This window comes from Myiozetetes cayanensis, unplaced genomic scaffold (genome assembly GCF_022539395.1).
Source record: "Myiozetetes cayanensis isolate MyiCay16 unplaced genomic scaffold, myiCay2020 scf4, whole genome shotgun sequence".
Taxonomy (NCBI): Eukaryota; Metazoa; Chordata; class Aves; order Passeriformes; family Tyrannidae; genus Myiozetetes; species Myiozetetes cayanensis.
The window spans coordinates 64,889,850-64,913,306 of record NW_026087631.1 but is presented as its reverse complement, the minus strand read 5'-3'; the positions used below and the strand labels follow the sequence as shown (position 1 = coordinate 64,913,306).

Here is a 23,457-nt window from a genome sequence, read left to right as displayed (position 1 = left end):
CTGTTAATTAAAAGCTTGACTTACTGCAGTCTTAACAGCTACTTCTGCAAGAAAATAATTTGAAGCACTTTTTGACAGGTTTCTTACCACTGCCTCGTTCTTTGGAACAGACGGATTTAACATTGTGGGAAGGTTGCCTCGGGTCCAGAAACGAGACATGTGCCTGTGATCCTACTGCATACACTGACCACTCCTGACCATAAGCCAAACACACGTTCTCCCTGCAGTATGGCAACTTTGTGGAAAGTAACTGGAAAGAGAAAATATAAAAATCAATCCGTTACAAGAGTAGGATGTTAATAGAACAATACTGTAAGCTACGTTCAAGGAAGTTGCAGTGAAAAAAAACCCAAATGCAGCTGAAAAATAAGTTGACTGCAAAAATATAACCTGACCCAGAGGAAAAAAAAAACCTGAAAGCACTGGGGTGCCTTATCTGAACAAACAGAAAAGTACCTTTGATAGTGTGAGCTCTGCTTTCCAAAGATGAAAATACCCATCCAGGGACACTGCTCCCAGCTCCTATTAAAAGGAGAAAGAAAAAAAAAAAAGAGTTAGTTTCTGTATTACAGATGTCCTTATAAACTCATTCTCAACTACGCAAGTTGCACACTCTGGACTGAACTCATCCACAGTCCTGTACAGGCTTTATCAAGATACATTTTCATTTTATAGTGTTCTTTAGAGAACACAATACAGTACAAAGATGCCAGGTAGAATAACAATTAATAAAAGAGTAAATAAGAAATAGCAACTTTCAAAGCTGTAAATGTTGTTAGAAAATTAAATAATGTGTTATTAGACAGTACAAGCTAGAGGTGACGTCTCTCTTCAGCAGGTCCCACATTGATTCCAACCCTGAAGAATTATAGGTACTATAATGAAAAAGGTACATGAAATTTCCACCCCAGAGTAGTAACTAACTAAAGTAGCTACTGTGAAAAATACAGCCTACAATGAGCACTGTGCTTCTGAGAGCACACTCACCTTTGCTTCAGACCTTCTCTGTTCTTTGAGGGCAGGAAAAACAAAAGCGGGGGAGGATGAACTGCTACTCCCACTAGTAATAACGGGAGATTAGCATGGGGGAGGTTAGCGTTTAGCATTTGCCAAACACCAACAAAATCACACCAAAGCAAGCACTGGTGCCTGCCCTGTGAGTCAGGCACCTCACCTGCCGAGCAATCCAGAAAGGATTCAACCATCAAAACAGGAACTGCTTCACAAAGGGGGAAGGAAAGCAGCAAGAGCACTCAAGAATTGAGGATTCAAGCTGCAAGAGGTGTTTTGGCATTTTATTTGCTTCTTGCAAATACTCCTTGTCTCCCCTGCTTAGGATGCCTGCAGGCATCCTAATCAAACCCATGGGAAAATTGTGCCTTCTGAAAACATCTCTTTTTTTTTTTCCTCCTGGATTCCTCCATTCATTTGGGACAGAAGCAAACATAGCAGGTGAAGACAAGAATGCAAAAGGATCAGAGAAAAAAAATATTAGCTTGCTTCTCCAGTACATTCAATTTAGATTACTTTTTCTTTTTCTAATACATGGGGACAGTTTTGGGACTTCTCAACTGTCTTACTCATCTTACTGACCTTGTTCTTATTGTTGAAGGCCAATGCTCGGACTTTGCAGTTGTCAGGATTGGTGTTCTCCTTGGGGATGTCCTTCAGAGCACTGTGTGTTATGTGGGCATAGACAGGAACTTGAGAGAGGTTATGCCTGGCATCACTTTTGGACAACACATCCTCTGTGACTTCCCAGAGACCCATCGAACCATCCCGGGAACCTGATCAAATGGTCCATAAATAAACAGTCCATTTCACATACACGTAACTCCCCTCTTTAAAAAGGAAGAAACAGTAGGGTCTGAAAGAAAGGATACTATTAATTTAATCTAACTGAACACACTGTTGGCACTCATGTATTAATTAACACAAATGTGATTTTACTGAGCTCCAAAGCTCATAATGTTTGAACTCATTATCAGCTGTTTGTCTACAGACTTTCCAGGCCAATGGAATCACCTCATCTGTTTTCAAGCTAAATTAGGATACATCAAAAACCACAACCCTGTAGAAGAATCACCATTAGAGATTCACAGGCATAGAACAACTTGACTCAGAAGTGACTGAATAGCCTTTGGGTTCAGCCTGAGCCTGGCTTACCAAGGCCAAGATCGAAAACCTGTTAAACCAATGCAAAAAACCCTCCAAAACTCAGCTGGGTTCATTTGATTTCTATCAGTATGCTTATGGATAAGCACACACTCATTCTTGAACTGAACAGAAACAGCTATTTCAGAGCACAATTTGTACCACTTTGAATGAAATCTATTTTAAAAATTATTTTGCTAAAATGGGCCACTCGTTTAAAGAATGTAACATGGGAACTGAGGTTAAACAAGCAAGAACTCATTTTACTTTTTTTGCTGAATTTGATGACGTTACCGCAAAATATGAATCACTAACAGTAGCAATATCGGATGAAGAAAGCTGAATGTCTCTGGTTCACAGATCAACACAGTCTTAATTCAAGGCCTTATACCCATCCCTTCTGGTGTTTAGGCAACTCACTTCCATCTAAGTCAGCTCTGACAGATTTGACAGGTACCACAATTTCTTTTCTACATAATGTGAAAAATATATGCCTCCTTCTGTCAAAGGGAATTTGTAATGAAGATGCCAGAAAAGACAAAGTATTTACACCAGACTCTTAAGTTAACTGGCTTTGCTACATCACAGGGAAAAAGCTACAAAGACAGTTAAGCAGAACACCTTGTTACAATATGGATTGTCCAGCACAGGAGAAGCGGCTTTACTCCCTCATGGATGGATTCAGGCATTTGCTGCTATCACCTACTACAGACAAACACAAAAGGAGCATCCTAATGGCACCTGCATAGCAGCAGGCAGCACATGACACAACATCCTGACACTCCACTCTGTGCCACTGGCTTTAATGCCACCTAATCTTCTTTGTCATGGAGGCTGAATACTCAGCAGTAGAATTTCTGAAGGTCTAGATGTGCAGTAGGAAGAAACTCTCCCTGTTAAAAGCCCTGTCAATCTCCCCTGGCAGAGGAAAAGGCCCATATATGTTGTTCGACTGGTTAGCCCTGAAGCCAAGCAGAGTACCATTTGCTTCCCTAAGCTCATGACATCCTGGGGATTATTCACCTCATCAGAGCTTTTGCCATGGAAATCTTTTTGCCCAGCCAGCACAGCTAAGTGGACTGTTGTATTCTTCCTTAGCTATGGCTGCTTAGTCAAGAATTTGACTTATGGACTAGACTTATGGACTACTGAAAAATAGACTGCTAAAGGTTTGACAGAGTCCTGCCCTGTTCTTGTTGAAGTTAAAACAAACACAAGGAATAATAAGCCCCCAGTCCTCTTTCAACAGCTTTGACTGCAGCGAGAAAGGCGTCCAATCTCTTAACCAGATGGGTGTGATCTGCCACGGGGCCAAAGGACTCTTTTCTTCCTGTGGCATTTAACTTGCCTCAAGAAAGTAACAAAAAATTTGCATTTAGTTTTTTAAATCAGATCAAAATATTTGCTGTGTCCTTGATGTCTGGAGTTCAAGTATTTCTACTCTGCACTTTCAGATACAGATGGAATCGAAATCTAGAAGATAAAAACCATGTCAGAAGTTCCCTGACTTTTTTATCTCTTAATTAGGGTTGTCTGTGAGCTCTGAAGAGATCAGTTTAGCAACCAGTCTTGCTTAATTGCTTTCAACAAGTTTTCCCTGCCTGCTGCAAGGACCACACAGGTAATTTTACTGAGCTCTGAAGTTCATAACATTTAAGAACACACAGAACACAGCAGCCTTTTACTCACACATCCACCCCTGACCTTTGGAACACACTGGGAGCTGTGCATTTCACTGGGTCCCTATCTTTCTTTCCCTTGGATATCTGTAATCATCTTCAAGCTTACTAGCTGACAGTGTGGGATTTTTTAATGTAGATATTTGGGGTAGAGACTTGCAAGGATCAACTTTCATGTTAAACTCAAAAATCAAGTTCCAGGACTGAGTTTTTGATTCTGGAAAACAAAACTTCTGCTGAACGACACTAACATTTCAAGGGTTTGCCTTTTATATAAGAGTGTTATGATTTTCTGTCACCTGCAGTTTGACAACTCTGCATGCACAACACTACTACACCCTGTCAGCACAGAAAGGCAGTGAACTACTAAATTAATGCAATGGCCTATTAGTATTGCTGCCCTTATCTAACTAATACTTTATGGAGTTACACTGATTATCCAAGTAGTTACTAAACAGTCAGTAACGGAGTTTTCCTATTACGTGAACATGTACATATATACACACACACACAACTGTACTGATAGCTTGAAAAAAAAGAGTTTAATTAGCCTGTCACAGGACTTCGGGAAACTGATATTGCTCTGCAGTATTCCAAAGTTATCAACTGATAACTGAAACTCCTCTTGAAATGATTCCTCTTATGTGAAACCCTTTCCTGTAACTCGTCGTGTTTAAAGATCCCCTCATGGCAACACCTACTAGAAACACAGGAATATTCTCTCTGATACTAGAAAAATCAAATCTAGATGAAGTGTTTAAATACCCTTGGTAGTTCTAGGTGGCTTCAAATGCCCTGATAGAGGTGCTTTCTGAAGACTCATAAAATGTTGTACTTCAGCATAAAATTCTGGAGAAGAGGAAAGTTTAAAACAAAAAGTGAAAGGCAAAACCCCCACCAACCAACCAGAAAAATAGAAATAAAAATTTGACTTTACCAGAAACAGCCATAGTATCACTGATCCATGCAATTGAAAATATCCAGTCCTTATGTCCATCCTAAAAGAAGAAAGACAGATTTTTCTGTGCCATAATACTCCAGAGTAGTCTCAAAGCAGACAAGTGTTCTCCACCTGGATTTTTAGTTCAAACTCAGACGGACAGACCCGCACTAAAAAAATGTTCCAGTATCAAGCTGGAGCAGCTTAAGTACCTAGCAGTAACTTTGACTTTTTGGGGTTTGTAGTGTATAATTAATAGAGAGCAATCAGGTGTTGGAAAAACAGGCCTCTGACCAAGGATAAATTGATCCCAGTTCCAAGGACTCTGATTTTCCATTCTGAAAGCAGCATTCTTTACTTCTGCAAATGCACATCCTAATACAAAAGGTAACCAAAATCTTGTGTTTATGATACATGACCTACTGACTAATATTTCAAGGCTATTATTTCAAGAATCTCCTCTTTAGGAAGTGAAAAACCTGTGCGTGTGGAAAAAAAAAGGCTCTAGTTCTGTCTGAAAAGATAAAAAGTCATGCAAATGAAGAGCAAGTCATGCAAATCTTCAGAGTCAGGCCTTGCTGCAGCTGGTTATCTGCTGCTGCAGAACTCTGACCCGACGTCTGCTGCTGTGGCTAACGCCCATATGAAGTCCTGAATAAATAGAAGAAATGAGACAGAAGCATTCACAGGACACCACTCTACTAATTTCAGCTTTTTTTAAAAGACTGGCTGTTTTAAAAAGGCCTCAGGACATTTCAGAAATAAAACCAGTACAAGAGCCTACCAAACTGCCACAAGCCACTGAGTCAGAACTAACCTTCAAAGCCAAGTTTAACCTCTGGAATACATCTGTAAGCTGCACTGGTTAAGGGGAAAATCTGAACAACTTGCATCACCTTTTAAATTTCCCAAAAGAGCTTTTTCACTGTAACTAGCTTGAGAGGTCATCACCACAACTGGACTTTAACATTTAGCATTTTTTACATTTTCAGTGCTTAAAGGTGATCTGAAATAGACCTGAAAGAGGGTGAGGAAGAAATCTGGCTCAGAATCCTGAGAATCCACCCACATGTTTATGTACTCACTCAGATACCACGTCAAAAATGACAACTCAATTGGGAACATTTTCAGGCTTTTAGCAATTCACTCTCCATTACAACACTCCCAAACCTTAACCTTGCTCTGACCTTACACACTTCAAAGTAGCGGTTCCTGTAAGTGACAGAATAAACCTTCCCCAGGTACTCCCACTTACATCTCCCACACAGACAGGATCGAGTGTAGGCAGGCGATAAATTGCAAGACTGTTGGGGTTGTCTCCACCTGTGGCCAGGAGGGTCCTCGAGGGGTTGAGCTCGATGGCATGAATGCCACATCCCTGCTGGTTCACCATGCCCGGTTCACGATCCTTCAGAATAGGAATCTTGGTAATTTGACCAGTCTGGACATCGACTACAAATAACTGGGGAAAAAAACAAACAGACAAGTAAGTCGTTGTGGAACAGATAAGAAAAACAAGATGATCAAATATTCTCCCTATTTTGAACTGACATTCCTTTCTAGTTGAAATATACAAATACTTCAATTATGGATGAAAAATGCACACATTTCTTCTCAAACCCAGTAAACTAACAATGGCAGTGGGTTTTATTTCAATCACCCCATTCGATTTTCACCGCAATGAAAGGGAGAAAAGAGAAATCTGTCATATGAGGCTTCCTATTTAACAAAACCCTTGAATATAAATTTTTTCCCTGTTGAGTATGACAAAACAGTATTTTTTTCAGGTTCTCTGTGCTACAGTGAGAAAGAGACCCACCTCAAAAGAGCCAGTAAGCCCCACAGGGCTCAGAACAAGTCTCCTGCCTCACAGAGAAGACAGTGAAATTTTGGCTTTGACAGACCGACAGTTTATAAATCTGTGCATTTGGAGTTTATTTTCTGACAACACACAGGAAATGGTAACTAAATACAGCACTGCCAACACCTGAGAAAAACCATATCTAGCTACATAACTCATCCTGCAAAAAGTCTACAAACTGGAGCAGATGTCACTGTCCTTGTCAGAAAACTCTGTTATGAAGCCTTACAACTCTTCAAACAGACATTACAGCCAGAGCTATGACAGTTCAAACATACAACCACGGGGCTGTAATTTAAGCCAGAACAAAGGTTTACATCCACTGCCAAAGTGCACTTTCATTTGGGAGGCTCTTGGACTGGGTCATTTCACAGATGGTGTTCAGAGGGCAGCTGCACCAACAGTCAAACAGGTCCCACAGAGGACACAAAGACCGTGAGGGAACACAAGTGAAGTAAGGAAATGGAGGACCTGAAGCTGACTTGGCATTAAGGAAAGTGATGTAGAATCATAGCCTAGGATTATAATTAAATTTCACATCACCTTAAGTCTGTTCCTTCTATAACCAAAGAACATTGTCTCTAAGCCTCTGGAAGTGAACCAGAGACAACAATAATAACAAAAAAATCTCAATACAGTTTAAAAGATAAACATCTCCAGGAAATGTTCTGCAATTGCCAGGGCATTTCTAGAAGGACAGAATAAAAATCTAGGGGTTCTCAGAGATAAGTTATACATAACAAGCTGCTTTTGGTGAACTCTTACAGACTGTAGATCTGTTCTTTAACAGAAGGATAAGGAAAAAAACACCCAAATAATTTAGAATCATATTTATTACTTGATGTACTGAACTAGCAGAATATTAATGTCAAATAAAAGCCTGATAAAGTATGGTACGTTGAACACATTCCACAGAGAAAGCTGAAATCTGTTAATTGCTATCTGTGTGTTGTGTCTAGAATTGTGCATCACAGTGATTTTCTGCTGTCAGCAGCAGCCTAGAACAGACTGATCCTACAAGGACTGCATTTTCATGGTTACTTCTTTACTTTGCATGCAGGAGTGGGGTATGACAGCAGCTGAGATGCAGTTGAGTTGGAGGGAGGCACTCCTCACTTTTCCCAAGCCTCACAATGCAGTTCACAGCCTGAGACACCTGGTAAAAGGTCTGAGCAGTAACTGCTCCCTGCCTTGGTAAGGAACTCTGGGTAGTTTAAAAACAACCACCACCTCCCTAGAGTAAAACAAGCAAGCACTGTCTGTACCTACTGAGACTCTTGCATCACATGGGGCAGGACAGGAAACCAGAAGCTCACACTTGAAAGCTGCATCACTGTCTAGAAATCTTCACTGTAAATCCAGAGCAATAAGCCAAGAGAAGCCAAACAGTTGTTAGAGACTTCTAAAGTGTCTAAAGCCATAAAGGGAGAAACGCTGAGAAACAAGAGAGGTACCCAGATAAGAGTGCAGAAATGAATACCATTTGAAGAGTTTTAAAAACTCTAGAGTGAATAAAATACAAAATATTTATTACTCTTGAAATAAGTATATCTGCAAACAACTCCAAAGCAGCCTGGACACGAAGTCTTGACAATGTCCTGATAACCTGCAGTAATTTTCTGAGTTATCTCAAGCAGGAATAAGAATTTTTTTCACTGCTACTCATATAGAAATGAAAAACCAGCCCCAGAAGTTTTTTTCTGGACGTCATAAACCCCCTCAACCTCCAAACACTGAACTGTCCATATTTGTCTCTTGATTTCAAGCTCTGCACAAAATTCAGTTCCTCCTCCTAGTAAGACATATGCATGTCAGCCACTAGCGTGCCAAATAAGTTGACATCAAGGATTTCCCAAATCTGGATTGCTTTGGCCATGTGCCAGAAGTCCAAGGACCACACCTCATCTGTGAGAAACATCAGACTCACTATGGTGTTCTCTGCGTGACAACCTTGTTATAACAAGGAAACAGGCTGGATGACGCAGCAGAGAGAAATTCATCTTCCTTCTTTGGGTTTTTTAAAGCAGTTTAGATGCACAGCTTGCAACAGTGCTATCGCTCGAGGATCAAGGCAGACAGGCATGGCCAGGCACTGCAGTTGTCAGAGCCACGCATCTTCACGATCTGGCCCTGCTTTGCACACCCCTTGAGATTAACAGCTCCGTGTTTACTTTTCTTTAGGCTTGCAGAGGTGGCAAGAAGTCATTTTGGCAAATGGCTTGCCTACAATTACTACGTGGCTTTCCTCTTCTCAACCTGCTTATTAACAAGTTAATCAAAAAACTGCCCCACTCCACTGACTAAGGAACGTCATTAATCAGCTTGCCAAAACTAAAGACAGTGGCAGGGAACAGAGTACCGGGGACCAGAGCCTGAACTGCAAAATCCATCCGTCTCATACATGCAAAACTGAGAGCAGAATGGTTTGATAGGTTTGTCCATACTTACATTTTTTGATGTGCCTTTCGGGGACAATAATTTAGAGGGGAAAAAAAAAATCCAGAAAGCTAACAATTCATTAATAATAAATTCCCTTCCTGTGTATCTTCAACTGAAAGCACTGACTTCAAACAGCAAGACTAAAAAAAAAAGAAGCCTATGAAATGCCATTTCAAGGCAGCACACAGATGCACTCTTGTCTTCTGCTGCTACCCCTGCTCAAAGAACAACAGATGAACAGGTAGCCCTATCCTATCTTTTAGTTGATTCTACAAATTAATTAAAACAAAAGTAAGGGGTACCACCCTGTTTTTATTATTACAAAGAATCACAGGATATGATGAGTTGGAAGGCACCCACAGGGATCATCAAGTCCAACTCCTGGCCCCAAACAGGGCACCCCAAAAATGCCACCATGTGCCTGAGATTTTCTTGAACTCTGTCAGCCTTGGTGCTGTGACCGCTGCCCTGGGGAGCCTGTTCCAGTGCCCAGTCATCCTCTGGGTGAAGAAGTTTTTTCTAATATCCAAACTAAACCTCCCTTGACACAACTCCAGGCCATTCCCACAGGCCCTATCACTGGTTACCAGTGATACAGAGAAGAGATCAGTGCCTGCCTCTCTTCTTCCCCTTTTGAGGAAGCTGTAACTGCAATGAGGTCTCCCCTCAGTCTCCTCTTCTACAGGCTGAACAGAACAAGTGCCCTCAGCCGCTCCTCATAAGGCTTCCCCTCAAGGCCCTTCACCAAATCCATTGCCCTCCTTTGGACACTCTAAGAGCTTGATATCTTTCCCATATTGCAGTACCCCAAACCGCCACAATATTCTAGGTGAGGCTGCAGAGCAGAGCGGGACAATCCCCTCTCTCACCCGGCTGGAGATGCTGGGCCTGATGCCCCCAGGACATGGTTGGCCCTCCTGGCTGCCAGGGCACTGCTGCCTCATGGCCAGCTGGCCACTGACCAGGACCCCCGGGTCCCATTCCATGGCACTGCTTTCCAGCATCTCATTCCCCAGTCTGTATGAACAACCGGGGTTGCCCCACCCCAGGTGCAGAATCTGGCACTTTCCCTTGTTGAATAGGAGCAGGATGAATGGAGATTTACAAGGCACAAAGAATACTCATGAAAGAGACTTGCTCATTCTTCCTCCAAGAAGTGCTCTTCACACCCTGCTCTCAGAACTCAGGGGCACATTCTTGTCATTCATACTAATGTCATTCGCACATTTGAAAGAAACCCAAGATAAGCACACTGCCCTGCTAAAAATAGTCACTAAGAGGGACTCAATCACGGTGAAGTTTCACAATTGGCTTAAGCCAATCTTTGAAAATCCAAGTGCCTCCTCCTCACCCACCCAAACAGTCTAATCACCCCTTTGACAGCAGCTACTGCTCAGGCAGCTGCAGGGCCAGCTGGATCATATCTGTGCCTCTGGTGAAACTAACCCTACAGGAGAACCTGTCTGCTCAACACAGCAGCAAGCTGACCCAGCTGACTCCCCTGCTACAGGTACATCAGTGCCAGCCAGAACAAGCAGATGGGAACATCCAGCGCTGCAACAGGACTACTCTGGACCAGCTGAAGCTGTTCACAAAAAGATCTCACCCTCAGCCCAGTTGGAAAATTAGGATTTGTCCTCCATCAAATAAATTTTTTGCTAACAAAACAACAAAATCAAAACAATGCTTACTGTGTCATTGCACTGATGCTAAAGCTGGTCACACCTGAGTAGCACTGATTTGTTTTTCCCATTTCTCAGCCTTGACTCTTATGCAGATTGTAAACATTTCTCCTTTCTGTTCATAAAACGCTTGGCATCAGGTTCCTCTGGTTTGTGGCAATACAGACTTTCTAATACATGCCAAGCCCCCATAAAATACAGACTCTTTAAAGACTAAACTATCAAACTGGTATCATATGTCTGCTTGCTGGTGAAGATCAAAATATAGAACCATAGGATGGTTTCGGTTGCGAGGGATCTTTAAAGGTCATCTTGACCAAGCACTCAGCAGTGAGCAGGGACATCTTCACCTAGAGCAGATTGCTCAGAGCGCCATCCAACCTGGCCCTGAATGTTTCCATGGATGGAGAACCCAGCAGCACTGTGGACAACCCACTCCATTGTGCCACCAGCCTCATGGTAAAGAATGCCTTCCTTGTATCTAGTGTGAATCTGCCTTCTTTTAGCTGAAAATCATTACCTCTTGTCCTGCTGCTACAGGCTCAGTTCAATTTGTCTGTCCACATCCTTTTTACAAGCTCCCTTTAAGTACTGGAAGGTGCAATAAGGTAAGGTCTCCCTAGAGCCTTCTCCAGGCTGAACAAGCCCAACAGTCATTCAGCCTCTACGCATAAGAGAACTGCTCCATCCCTCTAATCATCTTTGTGTCCTCCTCTGGACTCATTCCAACAGATCCATGTCCTTCCTGTGCTGGGGCCCCGGAGCTGGATGCAGCATCGCAGCTGGGGTCTCACCAGAGCACAGGGGCAGAATCCCCTCCCTCACCTGCTGCCCACCCTGCTTTGGATGCAGCTCAGGACAGGTTTGGCTTTATGGGCTGTGAGTGCACATGGCTGGGTCATGTCCAGCCTCTTGCCCACCAGCACCCCCAAGTCCTTCTCAGCAGGGCTGCTCTTGGTCTGTTCATCTCCCAGCCTGGAACGTTACTGGGGGTTGCTCTGACCCAGGTGCAGCACCTTGCACTTGGTCTTATTAAACCTCATGATGTTCCCATGGGCCCACTCCTTGAGCCTGTCCAGGTCCATCTGCATGGGATCCTGTCCTTCAGGTGTGTCAACAGCACCACTCAGCTTGATGTCATCAGCAAATATGCTGAGGCTGCACTCAATCCCTTTGTCTGTGTCATGAACAAAGATATTAAATAACACTGGTCCCAATATGGACCTCTGAGGAGCTCCACTTGTCACTGATGTCCACTGGGACTCTGAGCCATTGATCACCATCCTCTGGATGCAACCTTCCAACTGATTCCTAATCCACCCATTGAATCCATCCCTCTTCAATTTGGAGACAAGGATGTAGTGCAGGAACGTGTCAAAGGTTTTACAGAAGTCCAGAAAAACAACATCTGTAACCTTCCCCTTGTCCACTGATATAGTTACCCCATCACAGAAGGTAACTGGTCAGCCAGGACTTGCCCTTGATGAAGCTGTGCTGGTTGTCTCAAACCACCTCCCTGTCCTCCATGTGCCTCAGCGGAGTTTCTAGGAGGATCTGTTCCATGACCTTCCCAGGAACAGAGGTAAGGCTGACAGGTCAGTAGTTCCCAGCTTCCTTCTTTCTACCTTTTTTAATACAGGTACTTTATTTCCCTATTTTCGGTCACCTCAGACTTCTCCTGACTGCCATGACTTTTCAAATATCGTACAGAGTGGCTTGGCAACCACATCAGCACACTGACATGCATTCATCTTGGCACAGAACTTACTGACAGGTTGTGCAGTAGAGGTAACTCAAGTGGGTAATGGCCTTGTACATCCTCCTTGAAAGGGTTCATAGTGAAACAATTCACAATGTAAAGAAACCACCTGAGAAGTGAGGAGAGGTGAAAGCACCCAGCAAGCTGGTTGACCCTGAATTCACATTTCCAGAGACAAGGATGTGCCATCAGGCACTCTGCCTTGCTGTGAACCTCTGAAGCACTACTAGATAGTGGACATGGAATTTGATATCATTGAATTTGTGCATTTGTCAGTTTTTATTCGTGTCTTGCCCTCCGCGTGTCACTTCGGGAGGCTGGCAGACAATTAACATGCGCTGGTAGATGGCAAAGGAAGGAGAAGTGAGAGACTTCGTCTGCTAAAGGGCATCACACTATACCTGGCACAGAAACTACCAGGCCCTGAAGACAGACGTATCACATGCAGTTGACAGAAAAAACAAATACTCAAGACAAGAAACAACACCTGGCTATTTACTCTGAAAGAAAAGTGAATGAAGGGATCAACTACAGGAACCAGAGTTATTTATGCTGAGTTTTGGTCACTGTTCATTGGACTTAGAGTAGGGCTACAAACTGCAGGAGCAGGACTTGTTATTCCCGCTCTGTAATCAGAAATAAGCTATTGTCTTGATGCTTCACCACTGCAAAGTCAGTAGACATATTAACAGGGAAAGCAAGGGGAAATCATTTTCCCCATGGCCAGTTCATGTTTACAGATGGAGAAGTAACTGAATGTTGTGCTCTCCCCACTACAACCCCGGGACTACAACACTGGGCCACAATTGTATGAGATGCACAGAACAGACCTCTTGAATGCACAGAAGGGGCCTCTTGAACAAATTTAAAGTCTCTACTAAGAAAAAAGAGCTGGTAATTTACAGCAGGGCACCCAAAGCAACACATGAATCTACTGAACAGAAAAAAAGGTATCAGCCAGCATTCAGAAACCAACCCCTGCACCCCTTGGAAATGCCACCTGGGCATTCAGTAAGATAAACACAAACACATCTATCAGGTCTGCCTGAAATAAGAAAAAAAAACCTGAACTGAATTTCAGGCACTAATAAGCTCCACAATTGGGAAAAGAATTATATCCTGAATGCATATACATAACTAAGGGAATAAAAGAAGCTACAAAATGATTACTGAAACTGCTTTTTAGACTTTATATACTTTATTCTTCGTCATTTCCTGAAATAGTAAGGAGGAAAAAAACCCCCACAGGCCTCTTGTGTTCAGTGTTTTTTGTTTGCCATAAGCTTGTCTTCTATCTAAGTCTCAGAGTGTCTCTGTTCAAGAAGCTTGAGCAGAAGATGCAGATTACAGACAGTATCTTCTGAGACTTCATGGCATCAGCCTTTGGTAATTCAGACGCCTATCAGGACACCTATCCTAAGTTCATGTGGTCCTTCATTTGAATTTGGAAAACACTGAGAAGCCCGTGCATGGAAGGTCTAAGAGGTTTTTTCATTCAGGAATCCTGCCTCAGCAAAGTCCAAGTGATTGCATATAGGTCCCATAACTCTAAATCTATCAGAAAAAGGATGCACTTTTAAGAAACTCAAATATTTAATTTACAGCTGCTCAACTGTGAGCAATCCAGAACCCAGTGGAGAAGAATAAAGATATTTCATATGCACAATCATACCCTAGGAGAGTTTTTAAGGATAAAAAGTTACCCAACATCACTAAACAAATTATAATCCTAACTAAAAATGTGCAATTGATGGAAAGCTCCATATTCTCATCAGTCTTTATAGTGACTACCTCTGCCAAGTGACTAAACCCAATCCTCCTCCTTTATGACAAGAGTGTATTTTTGTTTTGTTATTAAGAATAGTGAATCCTTCTGGCACTGCACAGCCAGGGGCAATTTATAAATTACATGCTAAAAGCGCTCAGTGCCACAGTCAAGCTCTGATTAAAATAACAGCCACAGTTTATATTTTTCTGTTGCATTAACTTTAATTAAGTGCAACTCCAGTGCAGCAAACCCTACTTAAGTCAACCCCGGTGTTTTTAGATTTACTCCCAACTTCAGCACATGAGAATCAGCAAAGGGAATTTTTTCTTTATTAGGTCGCTCACTCAGGAGATGAGAGAGAGGAAATCTCATAATTAGAGTGTGGAGTTTAACGCTCTACTTGCTCGAATGTGGACACAAAGCAAACAGAGTACAACTATTACAGTGTTCATAGCTCACACACCACCTTTCACAGAGCTGCAGTGACTTCTATTTGCTCAGTGACAGACGAGGTCCGTCTGCAACGTTAAGTCTGGCTGTGGAAGCACACCCTTGGTTGCAGCATGCACAGAGGGAATAACAATACTGCTGAATCCCCCTCCAGCTCCACGATTGTTTGGTCCCAAACAATTTTCTGCAAGGTTGCGTTAACAACCCACTTGTCCATTTATCTTCGCCACAGCTGCGCTGGAGCTGCAAAAGCTACAGAACACAGCGAAATCACTGCAGCTCCATAAAACAGGCAGTCATCTTGCTAGAGTAAGCAAGATTTTTGGGAGCTTGCGTTTCAGCAGGAGTTTGTCTCCTGTAAGCTGCTCCGCGACCAGTGCTGGCTGCTGACTGGCTGAGGAGATGGAACACACATGGAGAAAGTAGGCAGAGAGGTTCTATTTTGGGCTCATTGCTGTTAAAAGGTTGCTTTGTTTTTACAGTTAGGCCTTGCTGCTTAAGAGCTACTGCACGAGAGCCTCCTGCTGTGTAACTATGAACATCTGAAATGGAAAAAAACCAACCCCCTGTCCCTTGCTGGTCAGAGCACTGTGTGGCCCTGGCAGAAAAAAGGGAAATCGAGGCAAAGAACCAACCACAGTAACGGGTACACTTTCAGGTTTAAGAGCTGCTTGATCTGTGCATTCCTTGCAAAGCCTGGTTCATTTCTGTAGCACTAAATAACCTGCAAAGGACCAGTCTGGGATTTTGTAGTAATTAAACTGGAACTTCACACATGAATTTGACTGAGGTGGAGAGAATATCACCTAAGTATCATCTCCTCTATTTATTAATCCCTCTGGACACCGTTTTAATATTCGCCTAAAATGTTTCAAAGCATCACTTTAAGAGCCTGAGGAGCTTTTAGTTTTTGCAGAACGTATATACAGATAGATAAAGAAGAAAAGCCATTTGAACATTGCGGTTTTAGAGTGAAGAATTACCAAGTCAATGAGCAAAAGGTAAGTCTGAAAATCTGAAATTCTTTTTTTAATGTTCAGAACATTTCTGGCTACTCTTTCAAATATCTGGAGTTTAGTTTTATAACAACTTCTAAAAGTCATCAGCACAGAACTGTATGTAAAACCAGACCGTGTAAGACTGAGCATAAATGAAAAAAAGGACTTTTAGCAGCCAGTTCTGGCAGGCACTGACAGCCATCACTTAGAAATGCTAATGCCCATCCATTAACTTCCCACCTGCAGGACAAGCGAAAAGATCCAACCCCACTGCTCCTCTCCATCCAGCAAAGGGACATAAATGGCTCTGCAGAGATCAGACAGGTGCTTTGTGCAGTGACTGCCACACTTTGAGATGACAACAGCTCGTCCCTGAGCACCGCCCTCACTCACAGTTGACTCTGCACAATTCTGACCCCGCTCCAAACTACCTCCTGAAGTTCTCCTTGGCAGTCCACACACCATGGGGGGAGGTGGAGCGATTATCAGAGGGAAAAGGAAACCACGGGAGGCGGCACTCACCGTGTTGCATTTCGTCCCGCACACCACTTGCCGGTGGTTCAGCCACTGGGAGGCAAACACTTTATTGAGGGTTCCCAGGTGGAATTCTCTCTCCTTCAGGAGGCTGGGGAGCTGCTGGGCTGCGTATCCGTGCAACAGGCGGTGGTAGCTGGACTCATTCTGCATCCGGAGCTCCCTCCCTTTCAGGTAGTACACCAGGGACCTCTTCACCGGGGGGAGCCTCTTCCTTTTGTGCACCGAGTGATCCCACACATACTGCGGAAAATAAAGATGGAAACTGGATAAAGCGACTGGAACAAACTTTAGGCACCGCCCTCCGAAATTCAACGATATTCCCGGCGGAAAACCTGCAGCCTTCCAAACCACCCACGGAACACCCTGCGCGGTGATGAGCCCCGGAACGCCGAAAGGGCCCTTAGTAGCGTGGAATTAAACATATAAACATTTGCCAAGGGAGCAGTAACGCTGCGATGGCAGTAACGACAGCCCGCGGCCGTTCGGCACGTTCGGCACCGTTCGGGCGCCGTTTGCTCGTGGAAACGGGAAGGGCGCCCGGAACGGGAGAGAGGCGGGTTTAGAAGTCGGAGCCCGGGAGGTTCGGGGGTCCCACGCCGGGGGTGACACCAACCGCGGGGCCCAGCGGCCTCCTGCGGCCGGGCCAGAGCTGCCCGGGCACCATCGCTCCGCCGGGCCGGGGCACCGCGAACGGCCGAGCCCAACGGGGCCCCGCGAGCCCGGCGGGGAGCGAGGGGGTTACCCCGGGACGGGGGCTGTGCTGCCCGGCTTAAATCAGGGCCCGGGGCTGCTCCTCCCCCGGTGACAGCGGGACCCGGGGCTGCCCCTCTCGGGCGACACCGCGGATGACACTGGGACCCGAGGCTGCCCCTCCCCCGGGCCCACCCCGGACATCTCCCCATGTGACACTGGGACCGGGGCTGCCATCCCTCATCACCCCTTGCCCCACTCCCGGCACCCTCCCCAAGTGGCACCCGCCCACCCCCCAGCACCAGGACACCACCGCCCCCGGACAGGGTCATCCCTCCCTCCCTCCCTCTCTCACTCCCTCTTTTCCCCCCATGGCGGGGACCGGGCCATATCCCCTTCACCCCGCCGGGAACAAGCGCTTCTCCCGCCCCGCCCGCCCCTCCCCTCCCTCCTCACCTGCTCCCCCTGGAGCCCCCCAGGCCCCGCGGCGGCCGGCGCCGCCGCTTTCCGCTTCCTGCTAACTGTTTTCCGAGCCATAGCAGAAGGACGATGCTGCGGCAGCGGCTGCGGGCGAGGAGCGGCCCCACATGGAGCGGATCGGGGCGGTTCGGGGCATAGGGAGCGGGACCGGCCGGGCTCTGTCCCTCAGGCCCCGCCGCCCGCGCCGCACGGCATTTTACGGCACACCCAGGGTTTTTTTGGCTCCTGTTTTTACGACAGTCTCGTCGCGGCTTTGCGGCGGCGGCCCTGCCACGCCCGCAGCGGCGTTGCCCGGCAACCCCCGGCTGCCGGGCTGGCCACGCCCCCTCGCCGTTGCCATGGCAGCGCCGCCCGCCCGCGGAGGGGTGGCGCCCCCTGGCGGCGGGGCGGGCTCAGCGCGGGGGGGTGGGGTTGGGATTCCCTCTGGGAAAGGGGAGAGCTTTCCCAAAACCTCAGAAAAGCGTCCCGTAACGGGGAAAGGGTCACAGAATCACAGAACGATTTAGGATGGAATCACTGAGATCACTGAGTCCAACCTGTGACCGATCCACCACCACGGCAACTGGACCACAGCACCGAATGTCATGTCCAGCCTTTCCTTAAACATCTCCAGGGACGGTAGCTCCACCACCTCCCTGGGCAGCCCATTCCAGTATCTAATCAGCCTTTCTGTGAGAAAATTTCTCCTCATGTCCAACCCTCCACTGAACCATCCACTGGATCGGAGGGTGGTTCGGCTGACTTGTTCAGGGTGACATACAAACACAGAGACCTGCTCGAGGGTCTCCACACCTTTAACTGGTCTGTCGGGACCCCACGGAAGATCCAGGGGCACACACATGCCAACAACATAAGAGACACCCTCTCCCAGGTCTCCACAGCCAAGTGTGTTACCCCCTGCCCTCCACTCAGGAGGACTCCACCGTTGGGGGACTCATACCAACAGTTTGTGCAATAACACTCTTTATTAATATAATAGAAAATTGGGACAGATTAAGGTTCAAAAATTGCTGGTGATAGTATCTGGCTGGAAAAACGTATCCAAAGCATTCTACAGATAAGGTCTGATCATTAAAAAGTCTGGCTTGAGACGATCAATCACCTCACACAGAGTCTGTTCCTTACCTAACAGGCCCTACGGGGGAGAAGGTAGGTTCAGCCTGTCAACTGATTCCAGAAGTTAGGATGGAGTCTTCCCTAACTTCTCCCCATTTTTAATTTACATTTATGCTCTTTTTGCGTTCAGGTGGAGCTTGAGTGACTGCAGTCACACATCCTGTTCAGTGGGTGTTGGTCATACCTTGGAGGTGGGTGACCTGTGTTACACCTCAGCAACCTTCGGGACGGAGGTGGGTGTCAGTATCACATCTGTGATCTTGCCACGATTGTTGCTTCAGCAGCAAGGCATCTTCTGTTTTTCTCCCTTGATTGACAGCTGCTGTGTGGCTTTGCAGCTACAAAGTGCCACTGAGTGTCTCTGCTCTGCTCCACTCTCCCTTTAGTCCCCTTCAGCGTGGATTGTGTGTGGGAAGCTGAGCTTGCTGACCGCATTCCATCCAGGGAGAAGCAGCTGCATTTCGCCCTGTCATTTCCGTGCTGTCACAAATTCTGTTAAAATGTGAATGTAACTTCCCGGTTTTCTGTAGTTTTACGCACAGTCATTTTTCCATACCATTCCATCTGGGAAATCCCTCATTTCTGGGGAATTAAAGGGATACAGCATATTCGCTTTTCGTTACACCCCCATGTGGATGGATGAGTGGTTTTTCTGATGTTCACACAGCTCACATGCACTTTTTTCTATGATTATAGAGGCAAAACTGTGGATGATCCAAACCCAGTGATTGCCACTTGCCAGTGGCATTGCAGAGGAGGGAAACCTAATGGTGCCTCAAGTCACACGGAATCGGTAAACGTTTTCCTAATATGACACTGTTTTTATGACTTTTTTGTGTTTTCCTCTAACCAACCCCAAAGACAAGGGTGCTGTGAGAAGCCAGAGTGAAAAATAAACTACAAAAGAATCTCTCAGACTTCCCAGTTTCCCCTGAGGATACAAAGGATAATTCTAGTTTGGCAGTTTTCAGTCTTAATTTCTCACGATTAACTCCCTTCTCCATATTCTCCCTCACATGCATAACTGCCACCCCTGTTTGGGACAAAACCTCTCCCTTTTGCAACAAGAACCACTCAAAAGGCCGAAAACCCATTGGCAGTGTCCCCTCAGCACCTTGTGAAGTGGTGAGGGAGGTGGTGGGGTGGCTGTGGCTGCTGAGGGAAGGGGCTGAGGGGTAAAACGGCCTCCCTGGGCCTTGCTTGCCACCTTCATCCAGCCCCTTAGGGACCCTCTTACGGACCCCATATGGGAGAGGGGCAGGAGGTTGGAGGAGCTCCTGGGTAGGGCAGGACAGGGGGACAGGCCGGCTACCGGTGCAGGAACAGGGGCAAGGCCAGGGAATGGGATAGGGGTAGGGAATGACATAGGGAATGGTGACACGACAGGGAATGGCACAGGTAATGGAATGAGGCAGGGAATGACACAGGGAATGGTGACACGACAGGGAAGAGGACACGGGCACTCCCTGGCCACGCCACGCCCACCGCACAAAGGGGCGTGGCTTCCCTTGCGCCCCGCCCCCTCTCAGCCGGGAATGACGTCACATCAGGCCGCCTCCGATTGGCCCGGCGGAGCGCGTGACGTCGCGGCGTGACGCCATCCCGCCGGCGGGGCCCAGACAAGATGGCGTCGCCCGGGTCCGGCGGCGCCGAGCGGGGCCCGTAGGAGCGGGATAGCGGGAGAGCCGCGGGACAGCGGGGCACGGCGGGCCGGGGGCCGCAGGTACCGGGCGGGACAGCGGGGCACGGCGGGCCGGGGGCCGCAGGTACCGGGCGGGACAGCGGGGCACGGCGGGCCGGGGGCCGCAGGTGCCGGGCGGGACAGCGGGGAGGGGCAGGCGGTGCTGGCGGTGCCTGTCTCCTCGCAGCGGGCCCGGGGGCCGGGGCTGGACCGCGCCCCTTCTCCCCGTGCTCCGGGACCGTCCGCCCCCGCCCGGCTCGGCGGGGCAGAGGCAGGCCGGGCCCGGGGGTGCCGCTCCGGCTTTCCAGCAGTTTCCGGGATTGTCGGAGTCCGGGGAATGTCTCTCTGCTTAATAACCCCTGGTGGGTTCGCTCTCGCTGAGTTTGCCGTCTGCTGTTGAAATCCGAGTAAGCGTTTGGTGTCCGTGGCGTCGGGAGGTGCCCCCTCCCTGTAACTTAAGCCCGCGAAGAGCCAAAACATCTGATTTTTATTCGGGGCTGTGGTGCGTGTCGAGGCTGCCTCCAGGTACCTCGTTAGTTTCTATCGCTGGAGCGCTGTGGGTCTTCATAGCACATCTTCCCTGTGCCACTTCGGACTTCTGCTGAGCCACTGCTAAATCACAGAGTGATCACTCTTTGGCTGCATCTCCTTGTAGGATGAGGAGCCAGCTGTCTTCACTTCACGGGTCGTAGCCCTACGCTTCCTTCTCTGTGCTCCTCACCTGTTTCTGGGTCTTTTCTGCTGTTCTGCTTTTGAACGTGTCTCTCTCTCTGCGTTTGAGATGCAGACATCCCATGGTCATATGCGTAGGTGTAAGAATACTTCAGTTTTGTAGTTTCTGACTTCCTGATAGTGCTTTGTGTTCTCTTTAGCTCAGTGCTCACCAGAAATAAAACATTTAACGCTTCTATGAAGCTATTTTGTGTAATTCAAGGGCTGTCTCTCCCTGTGTTTTGATAGCTCAAAGTTTATAAATTTTAAAGGAAAAGTTAGGTTTGCTTTGGGATTTTCTTTATTTAGTAAAAAAAATTACAATAGTTGGAAATAAGTAATCACCTTATCAACTGTTTTTACTCTGCACACCATCAGAAATTCCAAACAAGTGAAAAAAAAACCTCAGTCTTACAGAAGTCTTATGACGTGTCCTCTGTCTCATGAGAATGGAGATAACCAGGTGGACTCTGGCACTTGGCTGTGTAACTAGCACTGCTGCCATCCTGCACTCGGTGCAGTGTTTTTGTGTTGGATTTAAGCACACTGAGGTGGATATTGCTAAATGGCAAGGGAGTGTTGGCAGGATAAGGGGCTGGGCAGCGAGCGGTGAAGTCTCTTCAGCGGCTGTGCTCCCGATGGAAGGAAGGCATTCTGCATCCCACAGCCTGTCACGGGGTTAAGAGGCTTCTGTGGGAGCTTGGTGAGGGGAATCTAACTCCAGCTGTGGCCCAGGGTGTTAAGGAAAAAGAGGAAGTGCTGCAGTTGTCCAGACCTCTTCCACACCTTCCTTCCCTTACCAACGTTGGAGCATTTCTGCAACTCCTGCAGCTGCTGGTTTCCTGGCGTTTTTCAGGGGAGAGGAGGGGGGAAAAAAACTGTTGTGGCCTCCTGCTTGCCTTTTCTCCGTAGGGAGCAGCGATCTGTGTGCAGCTCTGTCGTAGCCAGGGCAGTGGGATGGGCTGAGCTGTCCCCGGTGGCAGCAGCAGGGCCGTGTGCGAGGCTGGGAGTGGGGTGGTGTTGGGTTGCGGCACTGAGCAGAGCTGCCGCTTAATGACCTCAGTTTCCTGTGCTCGCAGAGCTGCGATTCAAAAGGGGCAGTGCTGCTTTAGGGTGACTTAAACCTTTCAGGCAACAACCTTAATTCTAAGGGAAGGGGGACAGAAAGCATGCAATTTTTAAACAGCTTTTGCAACTTGTGGGTTTAGTCTCAGAAACAAAACTGAAAGTGGTTGCCCTTTCCTTTCTTCACTGGCTGTGTGTGTGGCCTGCACTGTTTGATACCTCCTTTTGTTTTGTTTTTTTTCTCCTGTTTGTGGAGTCAGGGGAGAAGCTGCAGCTACTGAGGTCAGATACTGCATAAGTCAAGTGCGAGCTGAAACAAAGGCACATGAAACTTCAAAAGGAAAACCAGGGAAATCTCAGGTGTAAGATATGTGAATCAGTAAGCATTAGTTTCTCTTCAATGAGTAGAATTTAATTTTCAGAATATTCGAAGAGTATACTGATCGTCTGAGAGACTTACTGTGTGGTCTGTGTTGATGGATAGAAAAATCATAAGGGTGAAAAGTCGTCACAGACACGTGGAATACCTCCATCTCCATTTCTCACGTGATGTTTTGTAGTGCCCATTGCTTGTTATCCCTAGAGATAAAAACCTGTAACTAACAGAAGAGGATTCAGGTTTCTGGACCAATCCACCCACATCCAACTTCTGTGCTTGCAGCTGGAACTGTTTTGGCTGGTGCTGGTGGCAAAAGTGCTATAATGACACAGAAAATATCACCTTACTCATTCTTCTTTTTAACTGTATAAGATTATGGTTTCCTGTTGCTTCCACAAGCCATAGGGATTGATAATTCAGACATGCAGTGTTGTTGTCCATGTCCAGTCTCTGTATAATAAGTTTTTATAACAGCCTGCTCTTCTGTTTTATAGTTGATACTGTGTTGAATGTTTTGATAAATTTGGCTGTGAGAAATTTAGTTTTACTTATTAGACAGAACTTCTATCCAGCCTTTCTGGCATTTTATTTCTAGCATAATCACTCCCAGTCTTTTCAGTCATGAATTTCAGAGCTTCAGCTGTCCTTTTGCAAGGATCTCTACCTACAGGCATGTCTATCTATTTAAAATTGACCTGTAGAATTCAGATCAATGTCAGTGTAAAGAGGATCTAGCAGAGCCGTAATTGGAAAGCTCTGAAGATGTTTTGGAAAGCAGTTGTTTGAAGGAAAGGCAAAGAGGGGTTGTTTACAAATTATAAATAGTTTTCTTGTTTGAAAAAGTAGGTCTTCTAGGATGCATCAAAGGTTGGTTTCCCTGCATCGTGTGTGCTGGCTGTGATAACTGGGAAGGCAACACTATTGATCTTGCAGCACTTACCGCTCTGCAATCGATCCTTGGGATTATTGCAGCTGATTGATACAAGCCTGAACTCACAGTTGTGTGTTAACTGCTTAGGTGGGTAATCCTCTCTGGTATGCAAGTGCATTGCTTAATGCTTTTGACCC

The 23,457-nt window shown here is 46.3% G+C and overlaps 3 protein-coding genes across 6 annotated transcripts in view; 2 read left to right on the top strand and 1 right to left on the bottom strand.

Annotated features, from left to right (window-relative positions):
- The window catches only part of DCAF12 (DDB1 and CUL4 associated factor 12), a 31,525-nt gene extending 13,913 nt beyond the window's left edge, over positions 1 to 17,612 (bottom strand). The window contains exons 1-7 of the mRNA XM_050328816.1: positions 17,414 to 17,612; positions 16,253 to 16,507; positions 6,029 to 6,235; positions 4,771 to 4,831; positions 1,594 to 1,787; positions 457 to 522; positions 88 to 250 (exon numbers count right to left, since the gene is read on the bottom strand). Of these exons, the coding sequence (XP_050184773.1) occupies positions 88 to 250; positions 457 to 522; positions 1,594 to 1,787; positions 4,771 to 4,831; positions 6,029 to 6,235; positions 16,253 to 16,507; positions 17,414 to 17,494 (1,027 nt within the window). The 5' untranslated portion in view covers positions 17,495 to 17,612. The remainder of the gene's footprint in view (positions 1 to 87; positions 251 to 456; positions 523 to 1,593; positions 1,788 to 4,770; positions 4,832 to 6,028; positions 6,236 to 16,252; positions 16,508 to 17,413) is intronic.
- Positions 1 to 23,457, top strand: part of TPGS2 (tubulin polyglutamylase complex subunit 2) — a 698,248-nt gene that overhangs the window by 437,000 nt on the left and 237,791 nt on the right. The window lies entirely within an intron of this gene.
- The window catches only part of UBAP1 (ubiquitin associated protein 1), a 34,481-nt gene continuing 31,182 nt past the window's right edge, over positions 20,159 to 23,457 (top strand). The window contains exon 1 of one of the 4 annotated variants that reach the window (XM_050328814.1): positions 20,159 to 20,276. The gene's annotated coding sequence lies outside the window, so the exon portion shown is untranslated. Of the gene's footprint in view, positions 20,277 to 20,301; positions 20,320 to 20,344; positions 20,363 to 23,457 lie in introns of those variants that run through there. The other 3 variants (XM_050328811.1, XM_050328813.1, XM_050328812.1) reach the window with 3 other exon arrangements.